The sequence below is a fragment of the Thalassophryne amazonica genome, chromosome 8 (assembly GCF_902500255.1).
Source record: "Thalassophryne amazonica chromosome 8, fThaAma1.1, whole genome shotgun sequence".
Taxonomy (NCBI): Eukaryota; Metazoa; Chordata; class Actinopteri; order Batrachoidiformes; family Batrachoididae; genus Thalassophryne; species Thalassophryne amazonica.
The window spans coordinates 70,627,641-70,645,465 of NC_047110.1; the positions used below are offsets into that span (position 1 = coordinate 70,627,641).

The following is a 17,825-nucleotide window of genomic DNA, read 5'->3' on the forward strand; positions in this document are numbered from 1 at the left end:
AACTGCTCCAAAATTGACAAATATGCTTGGATCCAGTTCCTATTTTTAGTGTGTGCAGCTAAAATGAGGGACTGGTTGATTGAGACTTACTCCCTCGCTGATAATCCCTTACAAGAGGAGGTGTGGTGAGTAACAGCTCCTTTCCATTTAAAGAAACAGGCACACAAACATGTCCAACTTTATAATGTAGCACTATTTTGCCCATACAAACATCTGTTTTTAAGATTCCTGGTAACCTGACATTAGCTAGATGAAAAAAAAAGTAAAATATAATTGCTTTTAATTTAATCGCTTTTAATCGCAACAGGACTTTCAGGCTGATGGTTAATGACTTCTCCTCCTCCACAGTTCGTCTGACCACTGGTGTGCCCCAGGGCAGTATCCTCGGACCGCTCTTGTTCTCTTTGTACATGCTTCCACTGAGTTCAGTCATCACCAAACACAATCTTCACTTTCATTTTTATGCCGATGACCTCCAGATTTATATGCCAGTTGTGCCTAATAATACAAGTGCTTTGGACTCCATACATAGCTTTTTAAAGGATATTAAGGACTGGCTGGCTCAGAATTTTCTGCACCTTAATGAAGCCAAAACAGAGTGTATTCTGTTTGGAGCTAAAACTAACTCTGATCCAGATCTTGGCTCCCTGGCTCCTTATCGTAGGGCTGTGGTAAGGAACCTTGGTGTGTGGTTTGACGACTGTTTAAAATTTGAGAAACAAATTGACAGTGTGGTAAGAGCCAGTTTTTTCCAGCTGAGACTCCTGGCAAAAGTCAAACCCTTTCTAAGCCAAAAGGACCTTGAAAAGGCTATGCATGCTTTTATCAGCTCCCGGATTGACTATTGCATTGCACTTTATGTTGGTATCACTCAAGGCTCTCTAAACCCACTCCAACTGGTCCAGAATGCTGCTGCTTGCCTGTTGACCAATACCAGGAAGCACAGCCACATCACTCCTGTACTGTACTCCCTGCACTGGCTTCCAGTCCATTTTAGAGTTGATTTTAAACTGCTAATGTTTGTTTTTAAAGCTGTAAATGGCATTGCACCTTCTTATTTATGTGACCTGTTAAAAACACATAACCCTGTCAGAGCACTTCGGTCTGCTGACCAAAACTTTCTTGAGGTTCCCAGGTCCAGGTCCAAACAATGGGGTGACCGTTCTTTTGCAGTAGCAGGTCCTAAGTTGTGGAATGCATTACCTCCTGAACTGAGGTCCATTAATAGCTTGCCTCTGTTTAAAGCTAAGTTAAAAACATACTTGTTCAGGGCAGCTTTTTGCACATAATTGCTTTGACACTTTTTTTTTTGTCTATTTTTATTCTATTTTGGATGCTCTTATTGTGTTTTATTGTGTTTTTCGTACTTTTCTTTTTCTTTTATCTCTAGCTGGTGCTATTGGAAAGCACTTTGGTTCAGTGAAAACTGTTGTAAAGTGCTATAGAAATAAATAAACTTGAGCTTTAATGCTGAGAACTTTGTAAAATCACAATTTAATATTTAAAAGCTTTTTGCAACATCATTGATACATGAATTTACTTTTTAAAAATCATGATTAAGATTCTTGCACAGTATTGTGCAGTATTTTTCTACATTGTTCACATTGCATTTGTAATTCATTGCTGTATTATCACATTCAGTCCTTTGAGCTCCACAGCTGAGAAGGACATTCATTTATGGCGAGAGTCATTAAGGCCTTGTTGCGTGATTTGTGAGTCGTCGGATGATTGCAAAGTTTAATGCACATGCTCAAATCATTCCTGTGTTCCACTAGATCGATTAAACTTCTTTTAACCTGCCCCCAAGATCACACTTTGGTATTTGCTTGGCACGCATTGTGAAATATCTCATGTCCACGTAAAGTGCCAAACACACAATAGTGTTTCAAAGCTGTATTTACAGAAGCCAGCAACAGAGCTTCATGCTTTTACAGCCTCATTGTACAGGGACTTGGTCATTACAAACATGCTTTACTGTATGTTGGCCAGTGAGACACTCAGCTATAGTTTTATTGGGAGGCCAGAGCAAGGACATGGCACCAGAAACTCTTGAGCAATGCTTGCAGTTGGTGCAGTGCTCCAAGGAATTTTAACTGCTATAGGATTTCAACAATTACTGTCAAATTGAATCAAGTCAACAATTTTTGTTTCAGTGGTTCAACTCAACAGATACCCAAACATCTAATGATGAATCTTTTTGCCTTTGGATGAAGTCATCAACAGTGGAAAGTCCAGGATTCTTATTATGGCCTGCCCCGCCTTCCTGCCATTCTTGTGCAGTTTGCTCAGCTGATCAGCATTATTGATCGGTGCTTGAGGCGGCAGCGTACAAAATGAAATGAGACACTTTTTCCTCCATATACCTTTTAAGAATGCCGTATAAGCTGCGATACAGTGCATAGGGAAAGTATTCACAGCGCTTCACTTTTTCCACATTTTGTTATTTTACAGCCTAATTTCAAAATGGAGTAAATTCATTTTCCTGCTCAATGTGGGCCTCCCCTTGACTGATGGAGTCCTCAGCACTGAGGCATGCTGACTAAAGCAAACAAATAAATAAATAACAGGAAGGTGCCCAAATAACTTTGGGCTTTAGTACAACCCCAATTCCAATGAAGTTGGGACGTTGTGTGAAATGTAAATTAAAACAGAAGACAATGATTTGCAAATCTTCTTCAACCTATATTCAATTGAATACACCACAAAGACAAGATATTTAATGTTCAAACTGATAAAGTTTATTGTTTTGTTCAAATATTTGCCCATTTTGAAATGGATGTCTGCAACACATTTCGAAAAAGCTGGAACAAGGGCAACAAAAGACTGGAAGAGTTGATGAATGCTCAAAGAACACCCAATTGTGTCATGCCCAGCCCTGGCTCGGAGGCTAGGTTTTCATTCATTGCCGTATTTCCTCTTTGAGTCTCTGGTTTTACCTTTCAATAGTTTATACTTTACCATATTAGTCTGTTTGATTCTGTTTATTGCTTTGTTTACTATTTAGTCACTGGTTTCATTCATTACCATATTATTTAGTTTGCAGTCATTCAGCTATTCTTTGTTTTTCTTTATGTTACACTTTAGTCACGGATTGTTTCTTTGGTTTTCTTTTATTCTGTAGTTGGTTATTGTTTGTTCACTCCTGGTGCCATAAGTCTGGTTCTGGTTATCACATTTCTGGTATTATGCTTTAGTCACAGGTTTTGGCTACAACCCCTGGCAAAAATTATGGAATCACCGGCCTCAGAGGATGTTCATTCAGTTGTTTAATTTTGTAGAAAAAAGCAGATCACAGACATGACACAAAACTAAAGTCATTTCAAATGGCAACTTTCTGGCTTTAAGAAACACTATAAGAAATCAAGAAAAAAAGATTGTGGCAGTCAGTAACGGTTACTTTTTTAGACCAAGCAGAGGAAAAAAATATGGAATCACTCAATTCTGAGGAAAAAATTATGGAATCACCCTGTAAATTTTCATCCCCCAAATTAACACCTGCATCAAATCAGATCTGCTCATTGACATTAACCCTATGCCATGACATTGACCCTATGTGTCTTTTTGCAAGGAATGTTTTTGCAGTTTTTGCTCTATGGCAAGATGCATTATCATCTTGAAAAATGATTTCATCATCCCCAAACATCCTTTCAATTGTCCAAAATATCAACATAAACTTGTGCATTTATTGATGATGTAATGACAGCCATCTCCCCAGTGCCTTTACCTGACATGCAGCCCCATATCATCAATGACTGTGGAAATTTACATGTTCTCTTCAGGCAGTCATCTTTATAAATCTCATTGGAAAGGCACCAAACAAAAGTTCCAGCATCATCACCTGCCCAATGCAGATTCGAGATTCATCACTGAATATGACTTTCATCCAGTCATCCACAGTCCACAACTGCTTTTCCTTAGCCCATTGTAACCTTGTTTTTTTTCTGTTTAGGTGTTAATGATGGCTTTCGTTTAGCTTTTCTGTATGTAAATCCCATTTCCTTTAGGCGGTTTCTTACAGTTCGGTCACAGACGTTGACTCCAGTTTCCTCCCATTCATTCCTCATTTGTTTTGTTGTACATTTTTCGATTTTTGAGACATATTGCTTTAAGTTTTCTGTCTTGACGCTTTGACGTCTTCCTTGGTCTACCAGTATGTTTGCCTTTAACAACCTTCCCATGTTGTTTGTATTTGGTCCAGAGTTTAGACACAGCTGACTGTGAACAACCAACATCTTTTGCAACATTGCGTGATGATTTAACCTCTTTTAGGAGTTTGAAAATCCTCTCCTTTGTTTCAATTGACATCTCGTGTTGGAGCCATGATTCATGTCAGTCCACTTGGTGCAACAGCTCTCCAAGGTGTGTTCACTCCTTTTTAGATGCAGACTAACGAGCAGATCTGATATGATGCAGGTGTTAGTTTTGGGGATGAAAATTTACAGGGTGATTCCATAATTTTTTCCTCAGAATTGAGTGATTCCATATTTTTTTCCTCTGCTTGGTCTAAAAAAGTAACCGTTACTGACTGCCACAATCTTTTTTTCTTGATTTCTTATAGTGTTTCTTAAAGCCAGAAAGTTGCCATTTGAAATGACTTTAGTTTTGTGTCATGTCTGTGATCTGCTTTTTTTCTACAAAATTAAACAACTGAATGAACATCCTCCAAGGCCGGTGATTCCATAATTTTTGCCAGGGGTTGTATTATTCACCTTCAGTGTTTCTTTTCATATCATGTTCCAATTGTTATTTATTCCATTGTGTGTTTATCAGTTATCTTTTATTTATTGCATTAATCTGTAGTCACTGGGTTTGTTTATTCTCTGTTTATCATCTATTTTGTGTTGTATTTTTTGGTTACTGGTTTTGTTCATGTCAGTTATTTTCTGCTTTGTTTGTAATCTGTATCAGTCCCTGTTCTAGTTTTGATTATAATCATAGATCTGCATGTTTCCCGCTATTTGGATTAGTCACTTTATTTCCTAGTTTTGTTTCCCCTTTTGTTTTGCTCACGCATTATTGCTTGTCTGGAACACGTCAAGTTATACACTGTTAGTTTTATGCCACTTACTATACTTGCTTTGCACCGTTGGTTTTTCAACCACTTAGTTATCTTGCCCCAGTTCACTTTGCTTTTGCCTCACTGCACTCTCTTGCACTTACCTTTGTCTTCCCTGGTCACACCCCCTTCCAGCACTTTCTGCACACCTGCTCCTCATTTCTCCTCTAATTAAACACTCACAGTCTCACTACTCACTGCCAGATTGTTGATTTCATGTCACTCTCCAGCCATAGTTTCAAGTACTCCTTTGCCTTGTTTTTTTGCCTGCCAGATGTTTGACCTTGCTTTGTCCTCAACCTTGAATTTGCCTTTGTCTCTGATTGCTTTGTCCTCAACCTTGAATTTGCCTTTGTCTCTGATTGCCTCCTCACTGTGTATTTTGACCTCTGCCTGTCTGTTGGAACACGCCTCAGCATTTCACCTGTCACAACATTAAATTGTTACTTTTTGGCTATTCCATTGTCCCTTCATTAACGCCCCCTGTTGTGGGTCCGTGTCACGACACTTCCCCAACAGGTGCCTGCTCCCAGACCACGAATAACCAGCAAAAATCTATTTAAGCATAAAAATTCAAAAAGAAAAAATAATATAGCACCTTCAACTGCACCACAGACTAAAACAGTTAAATGTGGTCTATTAAACATTAGATCTCTCTCTTCTAAGTCCCTGTTAGTAAATGATATAATAATTGATCAACATATTGATTTATTCTGCCTTACAGAAACCTGGTTACAGCAGGATGAATATGTTAGTTTAAATGAGTCAACACCCCCGAGTCACACTAACTGCCAGAATGCTCATAGCACGGGCCGAGGGGGAGGATTAGCAGCAATCTTCCACTCCAGCTTATTAATTAATCACTTAATTATTAATTATTAATTATTAATTAATGACTTATGGTATGGAAATTGAAGACTTAACAGTATTCCCTGAAAACCCCCTTCTGTCTGATCATTTCTTAATAACATTTACATTTACTCTGATGGACTACCCAGCAGTGGGGAATAAGTTTCATTACAGTAGAAGTCTTTCAGAAAGCGCTGTAACTAGGTTTAAGGATATGATTCCTTCTTTATGTTCTCCAGTGCCATATACCAACACAGGGCAGAGTAGCAACCTAAACTCTGTGAGTGAGATAGATTATCTTGTCAATAGTTTTATATCCTCTTTGAGGACAACTTTGGATGCTGTAGCTCCTCTGAAAAAGAGAGCCTTAAATCAGAAATGCCTGACTCCATGGTATAACTCACAAACTCGCAGCTTAAAGCAGATAACCCGTACGTTGGAGAGGAAATGGCGTCTCACTAATTTAGAAGATCTTCACTTAGCCTGGAAAAAGAGGCTGTTGCTCTATAAAAAAGCCCTCCGTAAAGCTAGGACATCTTACTACTCATCACTAATTGAAGAAAATAAGAACAACCCCAGGTTTCTTTTCAGCACTGTAGCCAGGCTGACAAAGAGACAGAGCTCTATTGAGCCGAGTATTCCTTTAACTTTAACTAGTAATGACTTCATGACTTTCTTTGCTAATAAAATTTTAACTATTAGAGAAAAAATTACTCATAACCATCCCAAAGACATATCGTTCTCTTTGGCTGCTTTCAGTGATGCCGGTATTTGGTTAGACTCTTTCTCTCCGATTGTTCTGTCTGAGTTATTTTCATTAGTTACTTCCTCCAAACCATCAACATGTCTATTAGACCCCATTCCTACCAGGCTGCTCAAGGAAGCCCTACCATTAATTAATGCTTCGGTCTTAAATATGATCAATCTATCTTTATTAGTTGGCTATGTACCACAGGCTTTTAAGGTGGCAGTAATTAAACCATTACTTAAAAAGCCATCACTTGACCCAGCTATCTTAGCTAATTATTGGCCAATCTCCAACCTTCCTTTTCTCTCAAAAAATCTTGAAAGGGTAGTTGTAAAACAGCTAACTGATCATCTGCAGAGGAATGGTCTATTTGAAGAGTTTCAGTCAGGGTTTAGAATTCATCATAGTACAGAAACAGCATTAGTGAAGGTTTACAAATGATCTTCTTATGGCCTCAGACAGTGGACTCATCTCTGTGCTTGTTCTGTTAGACCTCAGCAGCACTGAGGTCTAACAGGTCTAAAATTAGAAAGGTCTTGTTTGAGAGTGACGCTGAAAAACTAATTCATGCATTTATTTCCTCTAGGCTGGACTATTGTAATTCATTATTATCAGGTTGTCCTAAAAGTTCCCTGAAAAGCCTTCAGTTAATTCAAAATGCTGCAGCTAGAGTACTGACAGGGACTAGAAGGAGAGAGCATATTTCACCCATATTGGCTTCTCTTCATTGGCTTCCTGTTAATTCTAGAATAGAATTTAAAATTCTTCTTCTTACTTATAAGGTTTTGAATAATCAGGTCCCCATCTTATCTTAGGGACCTCATAGTACCATATCACCCCAATAGAGCGCTTCGCTCTCAGACTGCAGGCTTACTTGTAGTTCCTAGGGTTTTTAAGAGTAGAATGGAAGGCAGAGCCTTCAGCTTTCAGGCTCCTCTCCTGTGGAACCAGCTCCCAATTCAGATCAGGGAGACAGACACCCTCTCTACTTTTAAGATTAGGCTTAAAACTTTCCTTTTTGCTAAAGCTTATAGTTAGGGCTGAATCAGGTGACCCTGAACCATCCCTTAGTTATGCTGCTATAGACTTAGACTGCTGGGGGGTTCCCATGATGCACTGAGTGTTTCTTTCTCTTTTTGCTCTGTATGCACCACTCTGCATTTAATCATTAGTGATTGATCTCTGCTCCCCTCCACAGCATGTCTTTTCCTGATTCTCTCCCTCAGCCCCAACCAGTCCCAGCAAAAGACTGCCCCTCCCTGAGCCTGGTTCTGCTGGAGGTTTCTTCTTGTTAAAAGGGAGTTTTTCCTTCCCACCATCGCCAAGTGCTTGCTCACAGGGGGTTGTTTTGACCATTGGGGTTTTTCCGTAATTATTGTATGGCTTTGCCTTACAATATAAAGCACCTTGGGGCAACTGTTTGTTGTGATTTGGCGCTATATAAGTAAAATTGATTTGAGTTGTTACCGTAGCCTCACTGCTGGATCACCTGTGTACCGACTTCCTGCTTGCTTTGATGATTAAACCTTTTACTAACTCCATCCATGGTGAGAATTCGCATTTGTGTCCACCTGTTATGACCCACGTTGTCACCATGCCTGACAAATTGGAACATTCCACAGGTGAACAGGTTAATTGAAAACAGGTGAGTGTCATGATTGGGTATAAAAGGAGCATACCCAAAAGGATCAGCCATTCACAAGCAAAGATGAGGCGAGGATCACCACTTTGTGAACAACTGCATAAAATAGTCCAACAATTTAAGAACAATGTTTCTCAATGTTCAATTGCAAGGAATTTAGGGATTCCATCATCTACAGTCCATAATATAAGCAGAAGATTCAGAGAATCTGGAGAACTTTCTACACATAAGCAGCAAGGCCGAAAACCAACATTGAATGCCCGTGACCTTCGATCCCTAAGGCGACACTGCATTAAAAACCAACATCATTGTGTGAAGGATGTTACTGCGTGGGCTCAGGAACACTTCAGAAAACCACTGTCAGTTAACACAGTTCGTCGCTACATCTACAAGTGCAAGTTAAAACTCTACCATGCAAAGCCAAAGCCATACATCAACAACATCTAGAAACAATGCCGCCTTCTCTGGGCTGGAGCTCATTTGAAATGGACAGACGCAACATGGAAAAGTGTGCTGTGGTCTTATGAGTCCATATTTCTAATTATTTTTGGAAATCATGGGCATCGTGTCCTCCTGATAAAAGAGGAAAAAAGACCATCCAGATTGTTACCAGCGCAAAGTTCAAAAGTCAGCATCTGTGATGGTATGGGGGTGTGTTAATGTCCATGGCATGGGCAACTTTCACATCTGTGATGGCACCATCAATGCTGAAAGGTACATCCAGGTTTTGGAGCAACACATGCTGCCATCCAAGCAACGTCTTTTTTAGGGACGTCCCTGCTTATTTGAACAAGACAGTGCCAAGCCACATTCTGCACGTGTTACAATAGCGTGGCTTTGTAGTAAAAGAGTGCAGGTACTAGACTGGCCTGCCTGCAGTCCAGACCTGTCGCCCATTGAAAATGTGTGGCACATTATGAAGCGCAAAATATGACAACGGAGATCCCGGACTGTTGAACAACTGAAGTCGTACATCAAGCAAGAATGGAAAAGAATTCCACCTACAAAGCTTCAACAATTAGTGTCTTCAGTTCCCAAACGCTTATTGAGTTTTGTTACAAGGAAAGGTGATGTAACACAGTGGTAAACATACCACTGTCCCAGCTTTTTTGAAATGTGTTGCAGGCATCCATTTCAAAATGAGCAAATATTTGCACAAAAACAATAAAGTTTATCAGTTTGAACATTACTCTTGTCTTTGTGATGTATTCAATTGAGTATAGGTTGAAGAGGATTTGCAAATCATTGTATTCTGTTTTTATTTACATTTTACGCAACGTCCCAACTTCATTGGAATTGGGGTTGTATACACATGGACAAAACAATCACAATTGAAAAGCAAAATAATACTGAGTGATGTCAAGTGGACAGCAGGGTAACAGTTTGAAACCGGTGTGAGTTCAGGAAGTGACTGTACCTTTGCTGTCTGTCACTCAGTTCAGATCAAACCTTCACTTCACTTAACATTGATAGTCTGCAGTCTACTGATCCTGTTTTGTGTGTGTGTGTGTGTGTGTGTGTGTGTGTGTGTGTGTGTGTGTGTGTGTGTGTGTGTGTGTGTGTGTGGGGTGAGAGTGAAGACTGTAAATGATGACAGTCTGTGTGTCTGAGGTTGTACTCTGTTCCTCAGATTTGACAGCAGTTTTTGTAACGGATAACAGAAGTGTCGATTTAAACATGTCCGGCTTTAAAAGAGGGTTCAGAGATAAAGGCAGCAATCATACACACACACGCACCCATGCACGCACGCACGCGCACACACACATGCGTGCACGCACGCACAAAGATAAAGCTTTGAGACACAGCAGATGAAACATCTGCTGTTCTGGATGTCTGAACAAAGATACTAATGATTAATCTAAAGGAATTACACGCTGTCCAGCAACATCCTAGACAGGCACTAAAGAACTCAAAGAATATCCTTCTGTTTTACTCATGTTTATGCACACCTGTTGTAGTCTGCAGAGGTTTGAAGCACAACTGTACAAATGCAGTTTTTCATGTTTTGTCATTAGTCAGCCACTAAAAGACCAAATTTGATTTCTTGAAAGTTCATAAAAAAAATCAAACAAAATAGAGAATTCAACAGATACGCAACAGATACCCAAACATCTAATGATTAATCTTTTTGCTTTGGGGATGAAGTCATCAACAGTGTTGTTCTTATTATGGCCTAAACTTCTGGTCGACCTTGGGAGGCAGTTAAGATTTATGGACATCATTGCATCAACAACTCTACAGCCAGACATGGTCTTGATGTCCGGGGTAAGTAAACAGGTGGTGCTGTTGGAGCAAACTGTCCCCTGGGAAGAGCGGATGGAGGAAGCGCAGGAATGGAAGAAGGCCAAGTATGCTGACCTGGTTGCTGAATGTCGGAGGAAAGGGTGGAAGGCTTGCTGTGAGCCCACTGAAGTGGCCAGTCTTTACATCGGGTCCTGGGATTCCTAGGGATCTGCGGATTGCACAGACGGAGAGCCATAAAAACATCATGGAAGCTGCTGAAAAGGCTTCACGTTGGCTCTGGTTGAAGAGGGGGGATGCGTGGCGTACTGTGTTATCTGGACACAAGTTGGGGCCTGATCACCTCCGGTGATGGCACCATCAATGCTATCATTGGGACCTTCATACCAGCAGAAATGTTTCTGTACCCTTCCACAGATTTGTGCCTTGAGACAATCCTGTCTCTGAGGTCTCCAGGCAATTCCTTTGACTTCATGCTTGGTTTGTGCTCTGACATGCACTGTCAACTGTATGACCTTATATGTAGACAGGTGTGTGCCTTTCCAAATCTTGTCTAATCAACTGAATTTATCCAATGTGGACTCCAATTACACTGTAGAAAAACCTCAAGGATGATCAGTGGAAACAGGATGAACCTGTACATGTGGTTCCTTTTTGAGGTTTTTTTTTAAATTTGCAAAAATCTCCCAAAAATGTTTTCACATTGTCATTATGGGGTATTGTGTATAGAATTTTGATGGAAAAAAATGAATTCCATCTATTTTGAAATAAGGCTGTAACTTAAATGTGGAAAAAGTGAAGCGCTGTGAATACTTTCCAGATGCACAGTACTCAAATGACACACGGTTCACACAGATCAAGAGAGAACAAGAAACATGTAGAACACAAACTCAGGACGCATTTCACTGACATTCAGTCTGCACTCCCTGATGAGGTTAACCACAAAGGACAGGGTGTGCAAGCGTTCAGTCATGCATCTTTAGTTTCACAGTCTCACACCTAGGTATAAGAGACTAGGCAAGATGTAATTCATATACAGTAAATGAATTCTCCTTTGCACATACATAAAGTATATTCTCACACATACATACACTGAACATATATGCAGTTGGGATACATATCAGTGAAAACACCTGAATAAATGTGTTGAAACACAGCGAGTGCTCCATTCAAAGGCTGTGGAGGGCTGGTTTGATAAGTATGAAAGTGATGTTAATCATATGCTGACGCCTTGGCAGTCACCAGATCTCAGTGCATATGTCCACCTATGGGAGATTCTGGATGAATCATCAAAATAACAATTGAGGGAATACCATATATTCTGAAAGAATGCTGCGCAATTGCTTCAATTCATCTCCTTACATAATCCATGCGTAGGCACTCTGAAACTCTTTTAGCAGTGTCCCAACTATAATTTATCACCTGTTCGCATGTTTGAGTGATAATGCATACGAGGGCTGTCAATAAAGTAACGGTCCTTTTTATTTTTTTCAAAAACTATATGGATTTCATTCATATGTTTTTACGTCAGACATGCTTGAACCCTCGTGCGCATGCGTGAGTTTTTCCACGCCTGTCGGTGACGTCATTCGCCTGTGAGCACTCCTTGTGGGAGGAGTCGTCCAGCCCCTCGTCGGAATTCCTTTGTCTGAGAAGTTGCTGAGAGACTGGCGCTTTGTTTGATCAAAATTTTTTCTAAACCTGTGAGACACATCGAAGTGGACACGGTTCGAAAAATTAAGCTGGTTTTCAGTGAAAATTTTAACGGCTGATGAGAGATTTTGAGGTGATTCTGTCGCTTTAAGGACTTCCCACGGTGCGAGACGTCGCTCAGCGCTCTCAGCCGTCATCGTCAGCCTGTTTCAAGCTGAAATCCTCCACATTTCAGGCTCTATTGATCCAGGACGTCGTGAGAGAACAGAGAAGTTTCAGAAGAAGTCAGTTTCAGCATTTTATCCGGATATTCCACTGTTAAAGGAGATTTTTTTTAATGAAAGACGTGCGGACGGGTCCGCGCGTCGGGACGCAGCCGACGCGGTGCGGCGGCACAGGAAAAACACCTCCGTGTTGATAACCATTTGTAAAATCCAGGCGGCTTTTGATGGCTTTCAGTGGAGTGAGTATATGAGAAATTGTTTAACAGGCAGGACATGTTCCAACTTGTCCTTAAGGCTTTCAACAGAGGTGTTTTCCTGTGGCGGAGCGTCGCGGCGGCTGCGTCCCGACGCGCGGACCCGTCCGCACGTCTTTCATTAAAAAAATCTCCTTTAACAGTGGAATATCCGGATAAAATGCTGAAACCGACTTCTTCTGAAACGTCTCTGTTCTCTCACGACGTCCTGGATCAATAGAACCTGAAATGTGGAGGTTTTCAGCTTGAACAGGCTGATGACGCCGCCTGAGAGCGCTGAGCGACGTCTCGCACCGTGGGAAGTCCTTAAAGCGACAGAATCACCTCAAAATCTCTCATCAGCTGTTAAAATTTTCACTGAAAACCAGCTTAATTTTTCGAACCGTGTCCACTTCGATGTGTCTCACAGGTTTAGAAAAAATTTTGATCAAACAAAGCGCCAGTCTCTCAGCAACTTCTCAGACAAAGGAATTCCGACGAGGGGCTGGACGACTCCTCCCACACGGAGTGCTCACAGGCGAATGACGTCACCGACAGGCGTGGAAAAACTCACGCATGCGCACGAGGGTTCAAGCATGTCTGACGTAAAAACATATGAATGAAATCCATATAGTTTTTGAAAAAAATAAAAAGGACCGTAACTTTATTGACAGCCCTCGTATATGTGTGAGGATGAAAGTGTGTGTGTGCGTGTGTGTGTGTGTTTGAGGAAGAAAATTTATGAGGAAGCATGCGTTTGAGGAATTACATTTATGTGATGTGTTTGTAAAGAGTAAATTGAAGAACAATTGTATATACACATGGGAATCAACTGATGAGGGAAGAAGATATATATATGTGTAAGGAAGAACATATTCATTTTATTTGACCTTTATTTCAGCAAGTAAAATAATTTGAGAACCAGTTCTCATTTTGAGTACCAACCTGACCAAGTTTTGTATGTGCGTGAAAATATACACAGATCAGCCATAACATTGTGATGACTGACAGGAGACATGAATAACATTGATTGTCTCATTACAATGGCACCCATCAGTGGGTGGGATACATGTAAGTTAACATTTTGTCCTTGACATTGATGCGTTGGAAGCACAAAAAAATGGGTCCAAAAAGGCCAAAAAGTGATGGCTGAATGACTGGGCCAGAGTCCCATTCATGGAGCTCCCACCTTCCATCTTACAGGAATCAAATGATCAGCTGCTAACATCTTGATGCCAAATACCGCAAGAAGCCTTCAGAGGTCGAGTGGAGCCCATGCCTCGATGGGTCATGGCTGTTTTGGTGGAAAAACGAGTACCTACACACTATTATGCAAGTGGTCACAGCGTTATGGCTGATTGGTGTATCTATGTATATGTGAGGGCCAACATAGTAGTCTGAACACTCATCATGGCTGTGAATATCATGGTAATTTGGGGCTTTTAATGATGCCTTCGAACTGCTCTTTTTCTAGGGTGGAATGATTATACACCATACGTCTTTAATGACTTTTAAAAATCAAGAATTGGGTGCACAAGTTTGAAATCATTTTGGATCTTTTCTAATGCACACAGGTCAAAATTAACTTACTAACTTAATTAACTTACATAATTAATTAACGCACCTGTGACACAGTTGTAGGCACACATTGATGAATTTACTGTAAATTCTCACTTTTACAGCCAGTACTGCACAGTGAAGCTGTACAACTGGTGATACTACAGACAACATATTCAGTGACTGGGAAATGTTTATGTATCCATCCCCTGACTTGTAGAAAGCAAGCTGCTTTTGACACATATGATTTATTTTTAATTTCACTACATAAAAACATATTTTTCAGTAACTTTAATGAACATATATGAAATGTTCATAAAGTTCAGGGTCAAATATTCTGACCACTACTGCATATATGTATGACAAGTAATTTTTTTTTTATTTGTACATGAGAATATATAGTATACAGGTTAGTGTAAGAAATATCAGTGGATTATATAGCCCATCACAGTGTTTGGAAGAGGGGAAGTAAAACTATTCATGCTGAATATAATAATTTTCGTGCTTTTACCCCCTCTTGTGGCCATAGGGTGAATAATAGCCGCAAAGAGTGATTTCAGTGTGTCTGCCAAACAGTAAAATGAAACGAGAGATCTGTCATCAAGGTCACAAAATGATACCTGCTGCTGTGACATACTAGTAGTTTGCATGTATTAGATATCAGCGGTAATAATTCTTTTTTGATGAAACACCTGCATGAACAAAATGGTCATCCTCTGTACATGGAACTGACAAATATGAGTTATTTAAAAAATACAATAAAGGTCCAATTATTTCCCCTTGAATATGATGGCCTATAATTACTTTCCTTCCTGCCCATCTTCATGTGGTATGCTACCACATGAGGTTTTGCTGAAATCCATTAAGCAGTTTAGGAGAAGTTGCGCTTAAGTCACAGAGGTGGGACAAAGTCATCATCAAGTCACTCTCAAGCAATGAATCAGCAACTCCCAAGTCAAGCCTTTTGTCAGCTTGCAAACAATTGGTGGTCATTGTGACTTGAGACTTGACTTGGATCTTGCTGATTCATGACTTGAGAATGACTTGATGATGACTTCGTCCCACCTCTGCTAAGTCAATATCATATATACAGTATTAATTAAATAATTAAATACAAAAAATTCCTGTGATCTCCTTTTGAAGATGTTGAATCAGAATTATTTTCCTTTAAGCACATCTTCATACGGCTGCCATTCTGTGAAACTTCATTGAAATCCACCAAAACATTGAGGAGCAACGGCACTTATATCATGTAACGTGCCATTTAAATGCAAAAACCCCACTTATCTCTACGTGACAAAGTCAGACCAAAATGGTTTTCCTTACTACACATCTTCATATGGTGTGTACCATTGTGTGAAATTTTGTTGAAATCCACCAAAACACTGAGGAGCAGCGGCACTTATATCATGTAATGTGTCATTTAAATGCAAAAAACCCACTTATCTCTACTTGAAAATGTCAGGCCAAAATTATTTTCCTTATTATACATCTTCAGATGGTGTGCTACCATTGTGTGAAATTTTGTTGAAATCCACCAAAACATCGAGGAGCAGCAGCACTTATATCATGTAATGCATCATTTAAATGCAAAAAACCCCACTTATCTCTACTTGAAAATGTCAGGCCAAAATTATTTTCCTTACTACACATCTTCATATGGTGTGCTACCATTGTGTGAAATTTCATTGAAATCCACCAAAACACTGAGGAGCAACGGTGCTTATATCATGTAACGTGCCATTTAAGGGTGATTCTTAGACTACGGGCACTTTTATGTCCCTTGATCATATTTTATGAAAAAAAGAAAAAAGGGGAAATTTCACACTTTTATAGTTATCTTTACAATGAAAGTGTTTTAAGAAATTTGTCCTAGTAGTCTATGATGACTTTTTCACCTTTTTTCAGCATCATTATATGCAAATATTGCCATTTTGTGCTTGTCCCACACCCAGACTTATGATCTTCAATGATAAAAATGAATAGTAAACAAATGTTTTTTCTAATGTTTTAAAATATCTCTGAATAAAATATCAGTAAAATAATCAAAACATAATTGGGGTATTCAATGTCATACAACTGTTGTGGTTTTTTTAAACGAAATGTAGTTGTCCCACACTATTGCCATAATTTCCACCACAACAATAATGTCCCTTTAAAAAGTTTGTATGAAAGATTGTTTGGGTAGTTTCTATGGAGATAAACAGTAACATCAGAGCACATGTATATAGCGCCAAATCACAACAAACAGTTGCCCCAAGGTGCTTTATATTGTAAGGCAATGGTGTGGTGGAAATTACATTTACAAGGCCAATAGTGCCCGTAGTTAAAGAATCACCCTTAAATGCAAAAAAACCACTTATCTCTACTTGACAATGTCAGACCAAAATGGTTTTCCTTACTACACATCTTCATATGGTGTGTACCATTGTGTGAAATTTTGTTGAAATCCGTAAAACGACTTTGGAGAAGTTGCACTTTCTTGGTTAATATCATGTGATGCATTATTTAAACACAAATGTCCAGTTATTTCCCCTGGAAGATATCAGACTGCAATTATTTTCCTCTCTGCACATCTTCATATGGTGTGCCAACACAGTATGAAATTTCACTGAAATCCATAAAACAGTTTTGGAGGAGTTGTGTTCACAAGGTCAATTAAAATCTTGCATGCACATATTCTGTTGTGTAAAGTTTCACTGAAATCATTGAAAAAGCTTAGGAGGATTTGTGCTTATGAGATTCCTGGTTAGGTGGACAGAAGAAAAGGGGGGGGGGGGTTGCTACTCCCCCCAACAGGTTTGTTTGCAGGTTTGTAATTCCAGCTTTTAAGTAGTTTGCTGATTTGTTCAAAAGTTACACATTACATGGTTTTTTTAAAAGTTAACTGAATTGTTGAAAACCATTTCTTACCTTGGGCTGTCTGATGATAATCGAGGGCCTGGGGATTTGAGGGTATTTCGGTTCCAGCTCAGGACTAAGCTCTAACTCTTGATCATCATCCTCTAAGCTTTGCAAGGAGCTCACACTGCCTTGAGGGGACCCAAAACACAGGTCATCATCTATGCCGTCCTGCACATGACCATTAGGATTGGTACCGTTTGCTTTTCTGGATCTGGTCGAGTAGGTAGATACACAGCTGAATGTGACTTCACGCTGCCTGCGTTGCTGCTCCGGCCGGACTTCTGGTTGGGATATAACCGGCTCTGTGACCCCTGGTCCTCGGTCACTCCCCCGCTCCCTGGAAAGGTTTGACCCCTGAGAAGGTGTTGGATCAGAGTTAACTTCAGAAGGATGACCAAAACAGTGTCCTAGAGATGAGCAAGGTAGTCCATGCATCCTGGAAACGTCACAGTTGTCAAAGAGAGACGGTAAAACAAATGTGAATTCCACTGGCATCAGATGGAACAGAAGGTTCCGCGTGTAGGAAGAAAGGAGAAATCCTGGTTGCTCAGTAGGAATACATATTGGAAACAGCTACCCCCTGGCTACCCTTCAGCATGTGTGTTGTCCATCTGTCTAGCAGTAGCCATGTCTCAAAGTCACACCTGAATGTCTAAAGATGAGAATGTTTCCCAGTTGGTTGCTTTCTGTAGTGGAGCAGATGATGACGGCTCTTTGT

At 40.0% G+C, this 17,825-nt stretch overlaps 1 protein-coding gene across 1 annotated transcript in view; it reads right to left on the minus strand.

Annotated features, from left to right (window-relative positions):
* LOC117514923 overlaps positions 1-17,604 on the minus strand; it is a 39,330-nt gene extending 21,726 nt beyond the window's left edge. Inside the window, exon 1 of the mRNA XM_034175494.1 lies at positions 17,117-17,604. Coding sequence (XP_034031385.1) covers positions 17,117-17,602 — 486 coding nt within the window. The 5' untranslated portion in view covers positions 17,603-17,604. The remainder of the gene's footprint in view (positions 1-17,116) is intronic.
* Between the last annotated feature and the right edge of the window lie 221 nt (positions 17,605-17,825).